Source organism: Protomyctophum bolini (assembly GCF_963924005.1).
Source record: "Protomyctophum bolini genome assembly, chromosome: 18".
NCBI lineage: Eukaryota > Metazoa > Chordata > Actinopteri > Myctophiformes > Myctophidae > Protomyctophum > Protomyctophum bolini.
The window spans coordinates 21,768,002-21,787,830 of NC_137879.1; the positions used below are offsets into that span (position 1 = coordinate 21,768,002).

At 43.4% G+C, this 19,829-nt stretch overlaps 2 protein-coding genes across 2 annotated transcripts in view; both read right to left on the minus strand.

The window, feature by feature from the left end:
• Nucleotides 1–5,162: 5,162 nt before the first annotated feature.
• Nucleotides 5,163–9,009, minus strand: LOC308332860 (exportin-2). Its single transcript, XM_080788977.1, has one exon. The coding sequence runs from the start codon at nucleotides 8,905–8,907 to the stop codon at nucleotides 5,992–5,994; it is 2,916 nt and encodes a 971-aa protein (XP_080645103.1). The 5' UTR covers nucleotides 8,908–9,009; the 3' UTR covers nucleotides 5,163–5,991.
• A 4,656-nt stretch (nucleotides 9,010–13,665) lies between these two features.
• The window catches only part of sbk1 (SH3 domain binding kinase 1), an 11,347-nt gene continuing 5,183 nt past the window's right edge, over nucleotides 13,666–19,829 (minus strand). Inside the window, exons 2-4 of the mRNA XM_080788562.1 lie at nucleotides 16,439–16,692; nucleotides 15,439–15,641; nucleotides 13,666–14,588 (exon numbers count right to left, since the gene is read on the minus strand). Of these exons, the coding sequence (XP_080644688.1) occupies nucleotides 13,764–14,588; nucleotides 15,439–15,641; nucleotides 16,439–16,692 (1,282 nt within the window). The 3' untranslated portion in view covers nucleotides 13,666–13,763. The remainder of the gene's footprint in view (nucleotides 14,589–15,438; nucleotides 15,642–16,438; nucleotides 16,693–19,829) is intronic.

Consider the following 19,829-nt stretch of genomic DNA (forward strand, 5'->3'; position numbering starts at 1 on the left):
TGTGCTCACACACACACACACACACACACACACACACACACACACACACACACACACACACACACACACACACACACACACACACACAAAAAACATTGGACTCCTGCTTGATGCATCAGATTTTTGTCTGGTGTCTCTTTTTATAAGCATGCTCTCATACTCATACCCTTCTTTCTCTCCCACTTGCTGCTAAAAAGACGGACACGGAACAGTATACTGTATGACCCTTTCTAAATCTAAGCCCTTTCCCCTCTCTCTCACTCTGTTCTCTCCAGCTGTGATCAGAGGGAGCAGAGCAGAGTCTTTTATGCACAGCCACTAACAGGCTAAGATGTGACAGAGCATGGAATATCTCTCTGCTGACAGCCCCTACCATGAAGTGTTGCTGATTCCCATTAACAGACCAAGGCCCCTGTTGCTAGGGTTTCCCCACAGTCAAAAGCACCATCTTTTTGGGAGCTCTGTTACAGTCAGACATGCAGCCTGATAGAAATGTGAAGGTCACCGTGAATAATGGTGATGCAGAATGAGATCGTATGGCAGGGAGTTTACAAGACAATGTCGGTCCATCTATCTGTCCACCACTTGGTGCCAAAATACTTATCTCGAAAATGTCTGGCTGGATTGCCATGGAATTTGCTTTGCATCATCATCCACAGAGAATAGTGCATTTATTTGGGTATAGCCGCATCTCCTTTCTTGTAGACCAAAAATTCTACTTTCTACTATTCAGCTATTCACAACGGATTTACAGACACAGTACTGTACATTTGTGGAAATGCACATGTCTATTGATTCTGTTTACAAAAGGATTTCCCCCCCCCTTATCTGGCTTTGAAAAGAGCAGTAATATAGTAATATTAACAGGGAGAAGACAGCAGGCAGTGGCACCGCTGGGGGGTAGAGTATGGCGGCTAGAGAAAATAAAGGTTCCCAGTTCCATCTCGGGCTTATAAGTGTCCTTGAAGTAATACAACCCCTAACTGCTCACGATGAGTGTTCATGGTTTCCTCTGCCGTCAGTGTTTGAATTTGTGTGGTAATGGGTGAATCTAATGCATTGCACATTGCAAAAGATTGTTGGATAAAGAGAAAATACTACATTCTGTCTGTCAGACTACAGGTCTGACTGTCAGATATAGTCAGCTGACAGCTCTGGTTTCCAACATTAGTCCTCATTTAACATCTGATATTGTTGAGACAGCTGCATCCAGACAGATAATTTCACGTTGGTTTCCACCCATCCTACTTTCTTGACCATCTACTGGAAGCTTAGTTACCACCCAGTGACCACCAGTTCTGCAAAGCTATCCCTTAGAGACTCAATTTGGCTTAGTCCAAGATCGTCTTAAAGCTCTGGGTTATATACCCACTAGTATCATTCTACACAGAACCTGCAAACTCAAGCCAATTTATATTTAATGCCTCAGCTCATGAACCATTGCATCCATTTGTGTCTCCAGCATGAACTATGGAATGCCTTTTGCAAATAAACAGTACAGAAGCCCAGTGGCAGAACTGTAGCAGCCCTTTAACAGCGGAGAACAGGGTATCACATGGGACAGAGCCCTGGCTGACCTTTCGTTTCTTCTGCACTGTCTGAACTGATTAGGCTTGGCGGCAGTAAGGGTTAGGCAGCATGTCTAAACTCCGGCCCATTTATGTTCCAGCCCAAACTCCTCGACCCTGACAAGACAACCATAACACAATGAATTAGGGGGTGGGTGGAGTTGATTTTGTTCCTATCTGCAGTGTCATATTCTCTCTGTCCTTCAACTCATTAGTTTTTGAGGGTGCAAGATAACTCATATCTACAGTAGTTTAATTGGGCTTGCAGGAGGACGTCGGCTTATTAAAGTAGTCCCGGAGGTCAGTCTCAGACAGTAAGCATGGCAGACTGTAGCTCTGGTCCATAGCGTTAAGGACTTCTTCCGTATAACGCTATGGACCAGAGCTAGGCAAACTGAAGCCTTGGGAAATTACATGTGATCTGAGCTGAAATATGTAGCTTTAGGGTGTCTAAGTGCTGTGCTGGATTGACCAAAAATGAAAGCATATTTATTTTTATTTTTTTTTTATCCCACGATTTTGTAACCCATTTTTCACTCCTGTGTCAATCATCTACTGTGATCCTGGGCTCTACACACCCTCCGCCAACCTGGGGAGAGCAACGGACTTAACTCATGCTTCCTTCATGCTTGAGTGTCCAAGTTGCTCCTTTACACCTGACAGGGGGGAGTTTCCCTGGTTGGACGTAGCGCGTGGAAGGAACACGTTATTCCAACCAGTTCCTTTCCCCTCCATCAGGCGCCCCGGCCAGCCAGGGGGAGGCAGTTTAGAGACCAGGATTACTGCATGTTTTTGTGAGGGTACCTACCCTAGGGGACACGGAAGCATATTTCTAATTTCAGACAATAATGCTCACTGCTCAGGAGCAGCAAGTTCAAGTACACAAATTTATTTTAACATATATTAAAACATTTTATTTCTTCTTTGTGTTAAAGACATGATACAATATTTACATTAGGCTATACAATACTTGCTGGCAGAAAAACCAACATGTTGGATCGAGACAGGACTGAGGTAAATGGGAGGCTACTCTCTAGAGCTAAAATACTTTTCCTTTTACATTATGCAATACTCGCAATATTCATTGATTTCTGTCTTATCAGTCCATGACAAACAACATTACACTTGTGATGACTCAAAACAGTGTCAGTATGCACATGGTTATTTAACAAAGCAGAGAGCTGCTTATATTAAACTCACTTGTCAAGTGGAGGGCTACATGTAGTCTATAGCGATCATATGCATTATATATGTCTATCTACTCTAACCATGTCTTTATCTACCGATTCTACATGTACATTATTGCACAGACAGAAAGAAGTATTAGACATAAGGCAGGACTACTTCACAATCCTACATCCTACTGAGGGACTAGTATATTCTCCACCAACAAAACACATCTCATGAATTAAGTGAATAGGGGTCACATTAGGAGAGTGGTAACAGTCAACATATTGTCAGGTCTTTGGGTTATGGTTAATCAGCGACCAGCGATTCTCAACCTGTGGGCCGGGGGCCACTGTGGTGGGCCGGGGGCCACTGTGGTGGGCCACATATCATTTAGCAAAACACTAAGATTTGAATGATATTATACCACTACTAAAAATTAATGAATGAATGTAAAACATTATGAAGTTATTGTATTCTTTCTTTTAATTGTGATGCGGATAAATGGGGACTTAAAGTATATTTCATTAGCTCCATTGATCCAAGCCACAACACAATTGATTGATCATTCAAATAAAAATGCCCTGAAAATACATGCAGCCCTCCCATCTCACCACTTAACACGTTACACCTCAAGTCGTCAGATTAGTGGGCCCTGATCCAGAAAAGGTTGAGAACCACTGTATAAAACAGACTGAAGATGGTGAATGATTGAGAACCACTGGATAAAACAGACTGAAGATGGTGAATGATTGAGAACCACTGGATAAAACAGACTGAAGATGGTGAATGATTGAGAACCACTGGATAAAACAGACTGAAGATGGTGAATGATTGAGAACCACTGTATAAAACAGACTGAAGATGGTGAATGAATGAGAACCACTGTATAAAACAGACTGAAGATGGTGAATGATTGAGAACCACTGTATAAAACAGACTGAAGATGGTGAATGATTGAGAACCACTGTATAAAACAGACTGAAGATGGTGAATGATTGAGAACCACTGTATAAAACAGACTGAAGATGGTGAATGATTGAGAACCACTGTATAAAACAGACTGAAGATGGTGAATGATTGAGAACCACTGTATAAAACAGACTGAAGATGGTGAATGATTGAGAACCACTGTATAAAACAGACTGAAGATGGTGAATGAATGAGAACCACTGTATAAAACAGACTGAAGATGGTGAATGAATGAGAACCACTGTATAAAACAGACTGAAGATGGTGAATGATTGAGAACCACTGTATAAAACAGACTGAAGATGGTGAATGATTGAGAACCACTGTATAAAACAGACTGAAGATGGTGAATGATTGAGAACCACTGTATAAAACAGACTGAAGATGGTGAATGATTGAGAACCACTGGATAAAACAGACTGAAGATGGTGAATGAATGAGAACCACTGTATAAAACAGACTGAAGATGGTGAATGAATGAGAACCACTGTATAAAACAGACTGAAGATGGTGAATGAATGAGAACCACTGGATAAAACAGACTGAAGATGGTGAATGAATGAGAACCACTGGATAAAACAGACTGAAGATGGTGAATGAATGAGAACCACTGGATAAAACAGACTGAAGATGGTGAATGATTGAGAACCACTGGATAAAACAGACTGAAGATGGTGAATGATTGAGAACCACTGGATAAAACAGACTGAAGATGGTGAATGAATGGGTATGATACTAGTCTGATATTTGAATCAAATAATTAAGAGATAAGAGATTAATATGTACCACTGAGCTTGTATAAATAATGTTCTAGTATATCATAATTATCGATAAGTGGGGAATATCCAGCTTTGTGGTGCCTGGCTGCTGGACCGGCGTTACTACGCATTGTCTATTTGTCAACATCGGCCACAGTTTACATAAACCTCAACCATTTTTCTTGTACACTTGTACTGTACATACCAGTAAGACGCCTGAGGGCGAGAAACGGCCTCACCCATAAGGGCGAGGTTGCGTGCACTGGCCATACTTGGAGCATGCCTTGAGTGTACAGGGTTTGATAAGGTCAGATCAACATATGGAATGTTAAAAAAACAAAAAAAACAAACAAACATGGAATGTCAGAACAGGTCAGCTCCATATATGGAGATCTAAGGATGGCAGCGAGGGCAGTGTCTTGAGTGTACAGGGTTTAATGACGGCCCAGGTAAAGCCGGGCCTTAATTTTCAGGCCTGTTGAGAACTCTTCGCCGGCTGCCGGGACAAATAACTTTGGGGCAGACCCGTCTAGTTTAAATGGACGGGTATCAGTCAAAAGGGAGACATCGAAGAGGAAGGATGGGGAAGGATCAACATATGGAACGTCAGAACAGGTTCTGACATATATGCTAATATATATATATATATATATATATATATATTTTTTTTTTCCCCAGGATAAACACAATGTTCTAAACAAGTGCCTTTTTTATTCACATAACAGTGCAGAAGCAAAGATCAGACATAGAAGACAAAGCTACGTTACAAGCAGAGAAAAAGATGAAGCATTATGTTGGAACCACAAAGATTACAGACTCAGTATATTAAAGACAAAGAGGAATTTAGGCATACAAATAAAGAAAACATTTCTCATCAGCCTCACATAGCCTGACGATCAGAGATCACGCCTACCGATATGCGTGGGAAATCTAAATTCAACGAATGGGCCTCGATGCCTGAGAATCCATCATAACAAACCTGATAAATATTGTATATTGCCCTACAGTCTTTGCACTGGTTTTGTGTTAAGTGGTTATTTATTTATTTTTCCTGTATAATTCCATCCAATTTTAGACCATTCACTGAACTAGGCAGAGATCTGACCGTCTGGCTATGTTCCAGAACACCTCTCTGAACCTTGTTTCAGTTGCTGTCATTGAAGTAAACCGACACATTTTGTTAGATGAAACCTCACCCCAAATCCTTGTTGAAGCTAGCCTTTCATCTTGCCATTATGCAAAAAAGATAACGCAGAAACAACAAAAAGTAATGAATCAGTTCAATCAATCAGTTCAAATTCAACCATCTTGTCTTTTTTTTTTACACCCCAATTGTTTAAAAAACTCCTTTAAAAAAACAGCACATCCCAAATCAAAGCAGAATAGCCTATTAGCCATACAATCTCTGGTGTATCCATTAGAATAGTCAGAAGTCAAACGAAACCTTAGGTTCATTCAAAGCAGGTCTCTACTTTGGCTCAGGGGACATGACGCCCACTCCCGGGCCGGTGCATTCCTAATTAGTTTTAAACCAACTGTACTGTTGCTGCCTGTAGGTAACCCTGCAGGTACTGGAGAGCCTCTGCATCCAGATTGGTGCTGATTATTGATGGAACCCGTCCCGGGCATGCAGTAGAAAGCTTGTGGAGCGACTGGGCCAGCAAGAGTTTAGGATTGCCAACAGCTTCTCCAATGGGATCATGTTCCTTCTTCCCAGCGAAGGCCAGCTGAGAGAACGCGGTCTGGTAACCTGGTGTGTCCTCGATGTCAATGAAGTGCTCATCATCTGGGATGCTGTCATCCTCTGGCAACTCGAAGAGGCCGATCAGGGCCTGTAGCAGGGGGGTCCACAGTTTGGTGTATTCCGTGTCCATCATGGCCGGGCACTCGGTGAGGACTTTGGTAATGCCAACAGCACAGATCTTCTTCTCCACAGGGCCAGACACCTTCTGGACCTCCGGAATGACTATTTTCTCCAACACCATGCCAAACATTTTTGGCTGGATGCTGTCAAAAATCTCCTGTAGAGCAATGGCTCCATATTTGACCCCAAAGAGATTAATAAACACCAAGAAACTCTTGATATATTTGGTGGTTTTGGAACTTTGTAGCCTCTGGAAGAGCAAAATGAAGATCTGTTTCCTGTACTGAGTGATGGATTCTGGGGGCATGTGCTCTACAATGCTGTTGAGAAGGTAGAAACCTTGATGGTCGTTGGCCTTTGAGGCAATAAGCTTTTGGAAGACCCCCAGCAAACCAGGTATTTTATCTGCTGCAGAGCTGGCGATGGTGGCTCCACCCTTCTGTAGGTAGGCTTGGAGCAGGCGGACCAGAGGGGGGATGTTTCCCGAGCGCTCCCACAGCACCGGCTGCAGCAGGTGAGGGAACAGAGCCATGTAAGAATTGGGGATATTGTTGTCGTGGATCTCCAGGAGCAGGGACATCACCTGGAACACGTATGGAACAAATTCCTGGACATCATTCTGAAGGATCTCAGTGAAGACAGGGAAGAGGGCCTCCTCAAAGCTGTTGACAGTGGTGGGGCTGGCCTTGCAGGTGATCCGGATGGAAAGGCACAAGGCCTCAAACAGGTAGTGGTTAAAGTGCGGCTTGCTGGGATTCTTGCTGACTATGAGGAGCTTGTGAGTGAGCTGACCAATCAGAGTGGGAATGTAGGGAACAATCGCCTCCTGCAGAAGGGAGAAGCTGCGCATGATAGCTTTCATGATATATTCATTCTCTGCGGATCCAGGATGAGCTAGGGACTTGAATAAGTAGTTGAGCAGCTGCTCTGTGTAGGGTGCCATTTCTGTTGGAGTGATAAGTGTAGAGTTGTTGGGCCCTCTCATGGTGAACAGCCTCTCCAAGGCGTGTGCAGCGTAAGTGTGCTCCACCGTGCTCTCTGCTTGCAAGTGAGCTACCAGCAGAGGTATGGCCTGGAGCAGCTGATCTTTAGGCAGCTGACTTCTGAAGATCATGACGTACTTGATGGCATCTGCCTTCAGCACAGGGAACTCATTAACATTAGGAGACTTGAGGTCTGTGAGAATGTGGTTGACAAAGAATTCTCCCAGATTCACCAACTCATTGGCTTGTGTTATTCCATGCTTTTGAGTCTGCGCTTTAGACGCAAGAGATGTGACAAGATAAATAGCAGCGTCTTTATGCTTCCAGTTTACGCTTGGATTCTTGGCGTACTCCCCCAGCATTGAGCTCACGTAGCCGGAGAAGATCGCTGTGACAGGCCCTTCAAAGAATTTACACAGGCCTCGGACCAGGTCACATGCAGCCCTGCGACGCGTGTCAATATCTGATCCTTCCAGGTCTCTTCGGATGTATTCCTCTGCGTTATCTTCAAAAGCCTCCTCATCAGCACTTCTGAACTCCATGTTGGGCACGATAACTTTCTCACAAATGCTAGTGAGTGTGTTCTGGTCCTCAAACAGATGCTTGTAGTGAGGCCTTTCACACACAGATGCCAAGAACTGGATCGCATTGCTTACGAGCAAGTCATATTTGACCTCCTGGCCAGTAGACACCAGAAGGCCCCAGATAGCAGTGACAAAGCGAGGCAAGTATGGCTGGAATTCTTCATCATATTTCTGAGCATACAGAGCAGCGTTGTCACAGATCTGAGATTTCAATAGTTCCAGGAGGCCTGCTTCTTCCTCATCATCCGTTTGTAAAAGCTTGTTATCCAATGTCAGCAGGTTATGAAAATTAGACATCCACGTCTCCATGTTGTCTTCAAAGAACTCTGGAAGGTCCTGAAAGTTGAGACTATAGAAGACCTTCGAGATCAGTGTGAGCGAGGAGAAAAGGACCTTCAAGGCATTTATGTCTGTAGCGTGTGTCTGACACAACTCAATGGTGGCCTTGAACAGTTCAGTGAGAGGTTGAGCGAATGTGTCCAGAACCAGTTTGATCTCCAACCACAGCTCATTTGACTTGAACTCATGCCGATATCTCTTGAAGAGCGAGTGGGCAGTCCGGAGGACGCCGTTGATGATATGGAAGTCGCCACTTTGGAAGCGATTCACCATTTCTGTTAGAAGATCAGGCCATTTCTGAGGGAAATCTTCTCTTCCAATTATGCTGATGGCATCACTCAACTGTTTTTGAATCTGTTCCGGGCTGCTTAACATCAGATTTACAATGTTGGCTTTGATTGTTGTCCGGTCCGGATCAGAGATCTTATTTGGTTCATCTTCAACAATACGCCAGTTCCTCTTGATGTAGTTTTTGAACGTAACGGCAGCGCAGACCCGGATCACATTGTCCTGCGATTTCTCCAATAAAGTGAGGAGCAGAATGGGATAGTTCTGGTTTCCCTCGACTGACTCGAGGAACTTTTCAGCTGGACGCCTTACTGTTGGATCCGGGTCCAATGTTTTCCTCATGAACTCAGTGAGGGATTGAAGGTTAGCATCGTTCAACTCCATGCTGGTTGCGTTTTACCAGTCAGTGTGGTGGTGATGAATGGTTGGTGATAAATGTATGAGCGTCGCGACTCGCTAGCAGCGCTGCTAGTGTAATAATTTCCTTTCAAATGTCTCAGCAAAAGGAACAGCCATATATATGCTAATATTGATGACATCAGGGATCTCCATCCCTGATGATGTCACACAATGTCATAAGACCTGGGCACCATTTATGGGGGCTTTCCCCATGTATGGGGATTTTGAGTGATACAGTACACGGACAGGAAATGCACGATTCCATAGTTAAAATGAACGGCAGGACAAAATCGGATCGATTATTATCTGTCTATCAGCAACATACGGGTGTTTGTCTTGCAACGACAGGTGGTGCTTTCTCGTTGTTTTTTTTCTTCCAAATACGTTGACGTGCTGCTTCTGCTGCTGCCGCATCCAACCAACCATCCCCCTTTCTCGTTGTTTTTCTCGTTGTTTTTTTTTCCAAACATGTCCAGACACAATCCGATCCAGTCTCGCGTCTCACCTTATAGATACGCGAGACTGGATCGATGAGGTTAGTGGTATGTCTGGACATGTTGCCCCCCCCCCCCCCCCCCCGTTACTGCGATTGTAGCTCGAATCACAGAATGAGTTCAATGAGCGTAGGGAGAGGGCACATATGGGGCTACGATTGAGGCTGATTTATATTTTCTAACAACTTAGGAGAGAGACTGACCACGATGCAGGCAGAAGAAAGTTTCCAAGTCCGTTTTATGATCAGATAATGTGCATCAAGACTCTCTGCTTTCATAAGAAAAAAACTAATACTGTAATTGCGAATGCAATGAGCACTTACTATGAGACCTAGCAGATCACGTCTGTCTGTCTGTCTGTCTGTGTGTGTGTGTGTGTGTGTGTCTGTCTGTCCCGCTTACTGTATATGTGGACCTGGCCCTTTTGTGCCCATATATGGAGCTGAGTGATTTGTGAGTCATGGTGACATGAGTGTGATGGCGTGGTCCTGCTTTGGGGACTCCTTATATGGTTATGGCTGAGTCGTGGTGACATGAGTGTGATGGCGTCTTTTGTGACCATATATGGAGCTGGCGTGGTCCAAGCACTAACTATGACACCCTGCAGATCATGTCTGTAATTTATTCTAATTGTTATTGCAATTTACGATCTGCGTTCGCTTTCCGCGTTCGCGCGTCTTACTCGTAATAATAAAAATCACACCCCTGTGAAGTGAGCAGTGCAATGTTGTGAAGTGAGCAGTGCAACATTGCACTGCTCACTTCACTGGGGTGTGATTTCTATTATTATTACAGTATTAGTATTTTTCTTATGAAAGCAGAGAGTATTCTGTTTCATACGGTATATAGTATGTACATGTCGCTATAGGCCTTATTTTGTGAATATTTAGTTGTTAGGTCCATGCTTTCTCTAAAATTATCTTTTTCAGATAACTTTAGAGATGGCATGGGCCTGAATAACTATTATTCACAAAATAAGGCCTATAGCGACATGTACATACTATATACCGTATGAAACAGTAGACTCTCTGCTTTCATAATAAAAATACTAATACTGTAATAATAATAAAAATCACACCCCTGTGAAGTGAGCAGTGCAATTGCACTGCTCACTTCACAGGGGTGTGATTTTTCTGGGTGGTATTTTTCTTATGAAAGCAGAGAGTCTACTGTTTCATACGGTATATAGTATGTACATGTCGCTATAGGCCTTATTTTGTGAATAATAGTTCTTCGGGTCCATGCCTTCTCTAAAGTTCTCTGGTGGGCGCAAGCTGCATTCAATAGCCAATTAGTGACAAACTGTATATGTGTACAATGTGTACTGTTTTCCTCCTAAAAGTAGACATTCAGGGCTTTCATTCGGTATATGGTTTGTATAGGATATTATTTGTGCTCAATTTTATATCGGTCTTTTGAACTAAAAAAACTGAACTGAAATGTCTGTCAACTTCAGGCCTCCATATCTCTGTTGTTTTTTTTCACAAGCAGCGTGCAGGCAAAAGCAGGTGTTAGAAAAAGGTCAATATCTCCAGAATGGAAGATGGTAGAATCATAATTTTTTTTTTAAATTGAAGTGGACAAGTTGGGCTTTCTTTTGATTTATGCGGTGTGATTCTCGCTATAAGAGGCCCCTCGCTGTGGGCCCCCCAAAATGTTCAAAAAGCCCATGTTAAGCCTTCAGCACCAGTAAGCCATGGTCCGCTAGAACCTGTAGCAGTTAAATTAACTGCGACCTTCAGTTGCAAAACATTTTTTAACATAGGCAATATCTTCTATAATTCAATTTAATCTTTAAATGATTACATCTTCATCAAACCAGTTTATTATAGATCAGAGTGAGTGTGAAAGAAAGAGGAGATGGCTGCTGTGAAACAGAGAAGCACTTACACATGTCACTACAGAAACAGAGTTGATGGACTGTCAGGGTAAGTAAGGGTGAGTGTAGAGGTAAACAGAGAGTGGGATCCTATAATCAATGCCAATACATGTGTGTGTGTGTGTGTGTGTGTGTGTGTGTGTGTGCGTGTGTGCGCGCGTGCACGTCGAAATCATTCTTAAATGTGAACAGATTTGACGTAATACTTTATGAAAAGGGGCTCTTGCAAAGCACAGCACAGACGAGGATCAATAATCCTGACTGCACCATGCGCAGAGGCTTATAACAGAGGTCATTAACCCCTCCAACATATGGCTGGGCTCTGCTATTCAAACACACATGCGAGAGGTCGGGAGTGGAGGGCAGATGAAGGTGAGCAGACGTGGTGAGAGAGAAACACTGCAAGGGGTTCTCTGGCCTCCAGTGTTTTTGTCACCACTCTGCACAGCGGGCTTTTTGCTTTAATTGATGGAATTCTACTGACACGAAAGTAGAGCGGGCGCAGCTTATTGACGACCAGGAGGCACCACTGATAAGATTCAGGAAATGGAGGTCACTCAAGACGAAGGTAATGATTCAGGGAAAGGGAGAAACGAATGGCACACACTAATCAATCAGTACAACAAGAACTGCATGGATCAATCCTTGACGTCTGCAGCTGCTACCATTATTGTACCATGTGAACTTACAGTACATCTATACAGCACGCTTTTTATACATTTTGATATACTGTACATATTTTTGTTTTATTCTGTTGCTACATCCAATGAATCCCCCCCCCCCCAAAAAATAAAAATAAAAATAAATAAGAATAGAAATAAATAACTCCACAGTGAAATCCAAAATGTTAATCTAGCTTTGAGAGTGTAACAAGCACATGTTGAAGCACATGGCATTGTATGCCCACTGGGCTTGCTGGCCAGTGCCATGTTCATCTCAGAACTAAATTATCAGGATTTTGCTGTGTGCTAACTCTATAACCCCTTTCCCCTTAGAACGTAGAGCTACATGGTTGACTTACCTGACATAGTGACATTATCGTGTACCATTAGACCTGTTAAATATTTATGGTAAAAAGCTATGCACATCACTTCAGGGTTCTGGGTTAGATAAATGAATAGAATTGCACACTCACATGTTCCAATATTGGAACATATAAGTGGGCCAATTGCATTCCTTTTTTAAGTATATATTTATAGTATAAAGTCGATGTTTTTTCTTTTCCATAACAAAATCTTGTGCTTTATCAGTTTGCGCGCGCATGCGTGCACACACACACACACACACACACACACACACACACACACACACACAGCAGGTAGAAAAAAAATTCTTCCCCTCATGGTGCTTCACAGTTCACAGTTCCAAAACAAACAATCCCTGTATTCTACACGGGCTCCAAGGACGTCGAGATGAACGTCACTGACGGCAGTTCAAAACATAAAGAGCTTCGTTCCCGTCAGTCATTGGTTTTCCTTGGAAATGGTGGATCAGTAACTTTTGACATTTAGAAGATTAGAAGCGTGACCTGCTGAAATGTCCTGAGATGCTGCCTGACATCAAATGTCTGCCTCAGTCCAGACTGTAGTGGTAGCAATCAAATATCAAAGAAAACTGCTACATTAGGATTTCATTTTTCTTTTGAACTTTTATCCCTTGAAAGACATGATCTCTCTTTTCTATTCATTTTTATGCATTTGAGGCACCCATCTTTGCTGAGATATGCCACTTAAACGTACTTACAGTAAATATGTCAGTTTAAAACCCAGTATTGCTCAGTGGTTTAGGGAGTTATCATTGTGTCTTCCTCTGGAAAGAATTACTTATACTTTGAAGAATAAACAGAATATGTTTGATAAGATATGGGGACGGTTTATCCAATATATTACGGTTAATGATTTATCTTATTTAATGGTGGAAACTGAAAAGGTCTAATTGTATTCTCTGCAGCTGTTTGGTCTTGTGGCCATAAGGACTCTGTTGCTGTTACCATTCTAAGTGCCCTTAATTTATTATACTGTATTTATGTATGTACTGTATGTTCTTGTTTTGCTTTTTGTTTGTTTGTTTACTAGAATGACTAGAGAGAAAAGAGAGATCTTGGCCTAGTAGTGATTGAGAAAAAAAGGTATAGACCCTGACTTGTCTGTGATAATGTACTTTTTTGCTTCTAAATGGTTATCATTGTTCCTAATTCTGTAATTATTAGTACTGCTACAGTGCTCGAACAAAAGCACAAAATGGCACCATACGTCGCTGGGAAAAAGAACATCAGTGGAATCAAACCATTAAAGTGTGTGCCAGTCACAAATAGTCCAGAATGGTGGACCCAATGGTCCACCATTCTGGACTATTTGTCTTTGTCTGCAGCTCCGGATTCGTCACTGGGCTCATCCATATCATATCAATGTTCAAAACACCTCACCACCTTACAAGACTCACAGACTCCATTGATCCTGCTGATATGCTCACACACAGATCTCAATGGCTGTGGCCATCACCATCTGGCTCTTATTCTTCTCTCGGCCTGGGGAGTGGTGCTGTCCACCAGAGTCCTCCCTCTGATGAGATAGTGGGTCGGAGAGGACGCTGCGCTTAAGTGGTGCCGGGCGCAGGCACGATGTTCCCGGAGGGGTGGATGGATCTGTGAGTCTATGAGTTGCGCGTGAAGAAGAGGAAGACGGACAGCTCCCCATACACACCCCTGAGCTTGACCTTTCTCCTCTCTTTGCCCGATATGATGCTCGCCGCCGGAGCTCACTGACCAGTTCGTATTTGACGAAGCAAAAGACATCTTTGACTCCGCAGCGTTTCTCTGGCTCAGCGGCCAACAGCCTCTGGAACATGCGCAGCGCATCGTCTGTGAAGCGACGCCATTGAGACGGGTATGTGCCCGCAGGGCACCCTGCCTTCTGCCAGCGCCGGAACTCCTCATAGAAGGCGTCAGCCGTCAGTGCCGCCTCCCAGGGGAAGTTGCCCGTCAGCATACAGAACACCAGCACACCGAACGCCCACACATCCAGACTAGTGGTCACTAGGAACCCCTCAGATCGGCTGGCGCGGCACACCTCCGGTGCTGTGTACGGGATGGTGCCGCTGACGCGCTTCACGCGGCAGCCCACGCGGCGGGTCATGCCGAAGTCAGCCAACTTGACGCGGCGGCACTCACGGTCGAAGAGGAGGACGTTTTCGGGCTTGACGTCCCGGTGGACCAGGCTCTTGCTGTGCATGAAGTCCAGCGCCAACCCCAGCTGCTGCATGCAACGCTTCACCATCTCCTCTGGCAGGCCCACCTAAAGGAAAGAAGAAAGAGAGTGAGCATGAGAGAGGAGAAAAACAGGGGATGTGAAACTGGCGGAAAGTTGATGAGACAGCAAAGAATAAATGGAGGCGCACTGTAAGTATGCAGAAATAAATCCATTCAGGATGTTTTAAGCATTATGTTATACTTTAGCTATTGAAAAATATCAGATCTACAAGCTCGTAGCGCGGCACTCGGAGCTTGTAGATCTGCTATTGATTTGAGAAATCATTAAAATCTTCACTGCGTTTTTAACTCAAATCTTTGCTTCTGGGGGAGTCAATGGAACAACATATTTTCAGATGGGGGTCCGTGGCCAATTACATATAATTTTTGGGGTCCTTGACATGAAAATGTTTGAGAACGACTGACAGAAAACTGTTTAGAATACATTTGTAGAATCGTCCTCAGGTCTAAATGGGTTAAGGGACGAGAAGGGAGAATATTACACATTATAAATAAAGAGATAGACACGTATTGTACTGTATTGGTGCCGTTGCTTGCATAGATTGAGAATCGGGGTAAGTGAGGGTGCAGAGAGGAAGAGTGGGATGTACAGCAGAATGCCGAAACAAAAGGTTCTAAGATTAGACTGCTCTCATTTTTAACAAATCCGCAGGAGGACCTTGAAATCAAGGTCGAACCATCCGGAACGCACTGACGAGAGCTCCGCACCGCATGAAACTCTGGGCCTGAAACAAGGCTCCAGTCCCCTGGAGAGCTTGTTAAGCTGCACAACATGGCGGTGGATTGGATGGAGCGGTTCTGGCTGAGGATGGACGGTTACTGGTGGAAGGAAGCAGGAAGATCAGGAGTGGGGGCATGCATGATGGTGGTACTACCTGGGGGGGAATGATGTCGAACAGATCCCCAGCAGGGGCATATTCTTGTCCAAACACGTAGCTGTCCTCGGTTTCAAAGAGCACATCCAGGATTTTGATGATGAATGGGCTGCAGCCGAGTGATCCAGTTAGGCTGTACTCCCGCAGGAAACTCTTCAGCTTTGTCTTGTTCTTAGTAACAAATTTGAGGGCCATCTTGGTGCCTGAAAAGTACGCATACACAACAAAAAGCACAGACAGGCATGCATAACATTATATTTAATACTTATTTTGCAGTGTATCAATAAACACAATAAAAAATAATTGAATGATAATGTTGCTGACATAACAGTAGTTCTACTCAAAATAACAACCTGTTGAATATCGAAAGTGAGTTATCTGATGCAGAAAATGCTACAAGTTTATGTCAGCTGTTATGTTCATTCTTGTGCTCACTCACGTGTAAGTACACACACACACACACACACACACACACACACACACACACACACACACACACACACACACACACACACACACACACACACAACCAGCTGTTCACTACCACAGCTGCTGATATACAAGCCTAGAGTGCTCACTCAGCAGTCAGCACGTTTAATCTTTAGTGCCCTCTACCTCTACTAAGACTTTACAATGCACTCTTTATAGCTCGCACTTCAACCTGAGCTAGGACTCTGGCAATTATAGTCTTACAAACATTACCAAAGTAAACCAAACAGCAGCCATTTTCATTTTACTGCACTGAAAAGGTTCTCTCTGCACTACAGTGCCTTGAGAATTATTTCAATATTGTGAGCTATTCTGATTTGTCTATTCGGATCTAAATGTACTGTATTGTATTTAATAAAATCTAAAACATATTTATTTATTCAGCCAACCATGTAAGATCAGAATAACGTACACTGTACATAAAGCCCTGTCAAAAGACATGAAAACATGGAATGAATACATTGTATGAGAACTTTCTCTCCTCGTCTGACCCGTTCCCATTTCACCTCACCCTGTGTGCGATGCGCCACCAGATCCACCTTGCCATAGGTGCCTTTGCCCAGCTCGCGGATGTGCTCATAGTGTTTGGCTACGTCTGCTGCTGACAGGGTAGTGATGGCCAAGGCCTGCATGTCCTCCACAGGCACCCCTTCACAGTAGGTCGTCTTAGATATAGGCGATCCAAGTCCACCACTGGCCACGTGACCCGGCCCTGACGGAGATAGGGACAGGCTCGCCTTGAGGCCCTTGACGCTATGGGGCACGCTGAGAAACGGGAGGCACAGGATGTACAACATAGAATGTATTAGAATGCTACTTTACTCTGCTGCCAAAAAATAGTTAAAACGTTTTACAGAGTTAAATGTAGTAGTAGTTTTGCATGCATCCGTGTTAGGTGATGGTCAGGGTCTGTATGTCTTTTGAGTGTGGGCTTGTGTGTTTGTATATGTTTGTGCAACTTATGTTTACAGTATTTCTGTAACTTACATGCCTATGTGACAGTGCAAATAAGAGTACATCCCACAGGGAGACTTTAGGCACAGACTACACCAGGAGCGGAGCGACTCTGAACTGCGGATAGTGCTTTATAGCGGCATTGTACGGTTGGGGGTCTTTGTCACTGCACTAGAGTCCTATGCTGGGCTGTTGTGGAGTCTGTCTCTGGCAGGTGAGCAAGTAGGGTACCATGGCAACACAGAATTGTGTAAAATCGGCGGACAAAAGCAACAAAAAAAAAGATTGGCTACATAGAAAAGGAAGATAAAAGAAAAAGAAAGGATTCTGCCTTTTAAAACAAAATATATTAGTGTGGATGTAGTCTTAAGTTAACCATTCTTTAACAGATGTTAATTTCCAGCATGCAATTGATGCAGAGACAGGATCAACAGGGACTTGGTTTGTGTTCTTGGTAAATGTATTGAACTTCCTGTCCCTAGACCTTGTTTTCACCAGAGCTCCCAGACACTGCTCCCTGTATGGCTATAGCTTCAGATATCAACACTTACTGGCAGAGCACTATTGGAAAATCAATAACGGCAGGAGGAAGTTTGACAAATGGAAAAAGCTGACAGAGTCGAGGTGTGTATCTACTGGTAAAGCAAAATATGTCACAGATTATCTGTGCGTGCTCGCTGCAAAATTGCCATACTGAAATGTACTTCTGTCCAATTGATACTGTGACAGCCTGAACAAAAGGCATTATTCAGTTCCGCCTGCTAAACACATTTGGCCTGTACAGTATAGTTGCTCTGATCATTTCAGTCAACTTGCTGAATTAAAGAAAAATCACAGCAAATAAGTTACTGCTGATTCAGTGATATACCCACTATTAAATAATAGGGCACACTGACCCCAATCGCAAGCTAAGGATTGGGTCAGTCACACCAGGTGATGTTGAATGACAGTTAATTCACGAAAAGGGTTTGTTGCAATTTGTACTTGCCTGCACCAAAAAGGGACTTATTTTTAAGAAAGGTTGATCTAACGCACAGACAAAATGACCTCATCCACTGAGTCTGTGTCTGTCTCTACTGAACACACGCACATTATATTCACACCACACACAACACAATACAAACATAATAACACAACAGATGACCAGCCCAGACAATTCTATCCTTTCTCTCCTTTCTTCAATCAGCCTTTGTTCTACTCTCCTCTTAACCAATAATAATTGAAACAGCAACTGCATGGCTGATTCATGAATACACAATCAGTCGTGTCTGCTCTTGTCATTTTCATTCCATAAATAGACACTGGTACACCGCTGTCTGTGTCAAAAGATTACAACGCCTTAAAATACAAATAAAAATACAGCATGAGGTGCTGTATGAAGCCATTGTTCAGTCAGACACTAGAGTGTGTTACAAACTGGAATGCAATTTAAAGATTTGCACATTACTCAACTAGCTTGTGGTAAGAATATGATCAGCATAAATTACATGGGGGAAACTAAAATAGCATACAGCAGCTTTCTCCTTTGTTTTCTTGGCTCCAATCTTAGCAGCAAGAATCATTAAAAAAAAAGAAGAAGAAGCTCACTGAGAACACAACAATGCCCTGTGCTACTGTATGCGTCTTCCAGGATCATGCATTCTACAAGATTTTATCATAATAAGCCTATAGGATACGGTCGGTTACATAAGAGGTTATGAATATCTAGCCTGCCCATGCTGATACTGCCCATTTTATATAGCCCACGGCAAGTCAACATAAGTGCCTATCATTATTCAGAACCTCATTTGTGCTCCAAGTTTGGAGATTAAACATTTAAACTTGACAGATAGACCGGGACCAGATTTCCCAAGACCACCCACTCTGCTGCCTGCACCCACCTCCCCCCAATTCCTCCATCACTCAGAAATGGATGAAGCACCATTTGTTTACTGGCACTCGTCCAGCTTTGGCGGGCTGTACGTGCGTTCTGGCTCCACAGGCGTAATGCACAGCACTTTGGCACAGAGCTTAATCACATGATTACTCAGCTCCCAGAAAGACAAAGGCACCCCACCCCCGGAAGGAAAGAGAATACCCCCAGACGCTCATCGAAACTGATTATTCCGTAAAAAAATAATAATAACATGACGAATGCTCTTCTCTGCAGTTGCAGTGACGTAAAATGGGGGCTTCTAGGAGGAGGCACTTTGTAGGCGCGTGGATAAAGTTAGGACTTTGTGAAAGGCTTTGTGCAGGTTTGTGCGTGAGAAGAGAAGTTTGTGTGTGTGTGTGTGTGTGTGTGTGTGTGTGTGTGTGTGTGTGTGTGTGTGTGTGTGTGTGTGTGTGTGCGTGTGTGTGTACACTGTGTATGTGTTTCTGTCAGGGTGTATCAGGCCGGCAGTGACATTCTATCAAAGGTCCTTTGTATTCCTATTTCTCCACAGGGAGCAGCTGGGACCCTCAGCATGCCTTGGTGGTTGTTTTCAACCAAAGCCAATCCCCTGAGCTAGCTAGAGTCACAAGGTAACATGGACACTCACCCCATATTAAAATGTGATTTTTTTAACTTACTGTACTAGATTCCAAATTACCCTTTGGTATTTTAGATTTTTTTCAGAGATTGATTGATTGATTGAATACTTTATTAACAGATTGCAAAAAAAAAGGCACGGTGGCACAGATTCATACAAAAGGATTATTTCCGGTTATAATCTTAATAATGCACCTTCTATTGTGCACTTGAGCACCAAGGTTGTTTTAGCCTTCCACATTTGTCACATTGTCTATCCATTGTTCTTGTTTCCTTACATGAGGACTATTCAAATTGAGTGCCTACTCAGCCCGGCTTAAAGGTTGTGCTGATAAGAGAGAGAGCCATCTGAACTTGCACATGTAATTGGAATTAAATCACCTTTGCATTACCATGAGAACCATTTCCCCAGTTAATTGAATGTAGATGGAGCCTT

Excerpts from the sequence above, each read along its gene's own strand:
- LOC308332860 (XM_080788977.1), bottom strand. The coding sequence starts at position 8,907 with ATGGAGTTGAACGATGCTAACCTTCAATCCCTCACTGAGTTCATGAGG.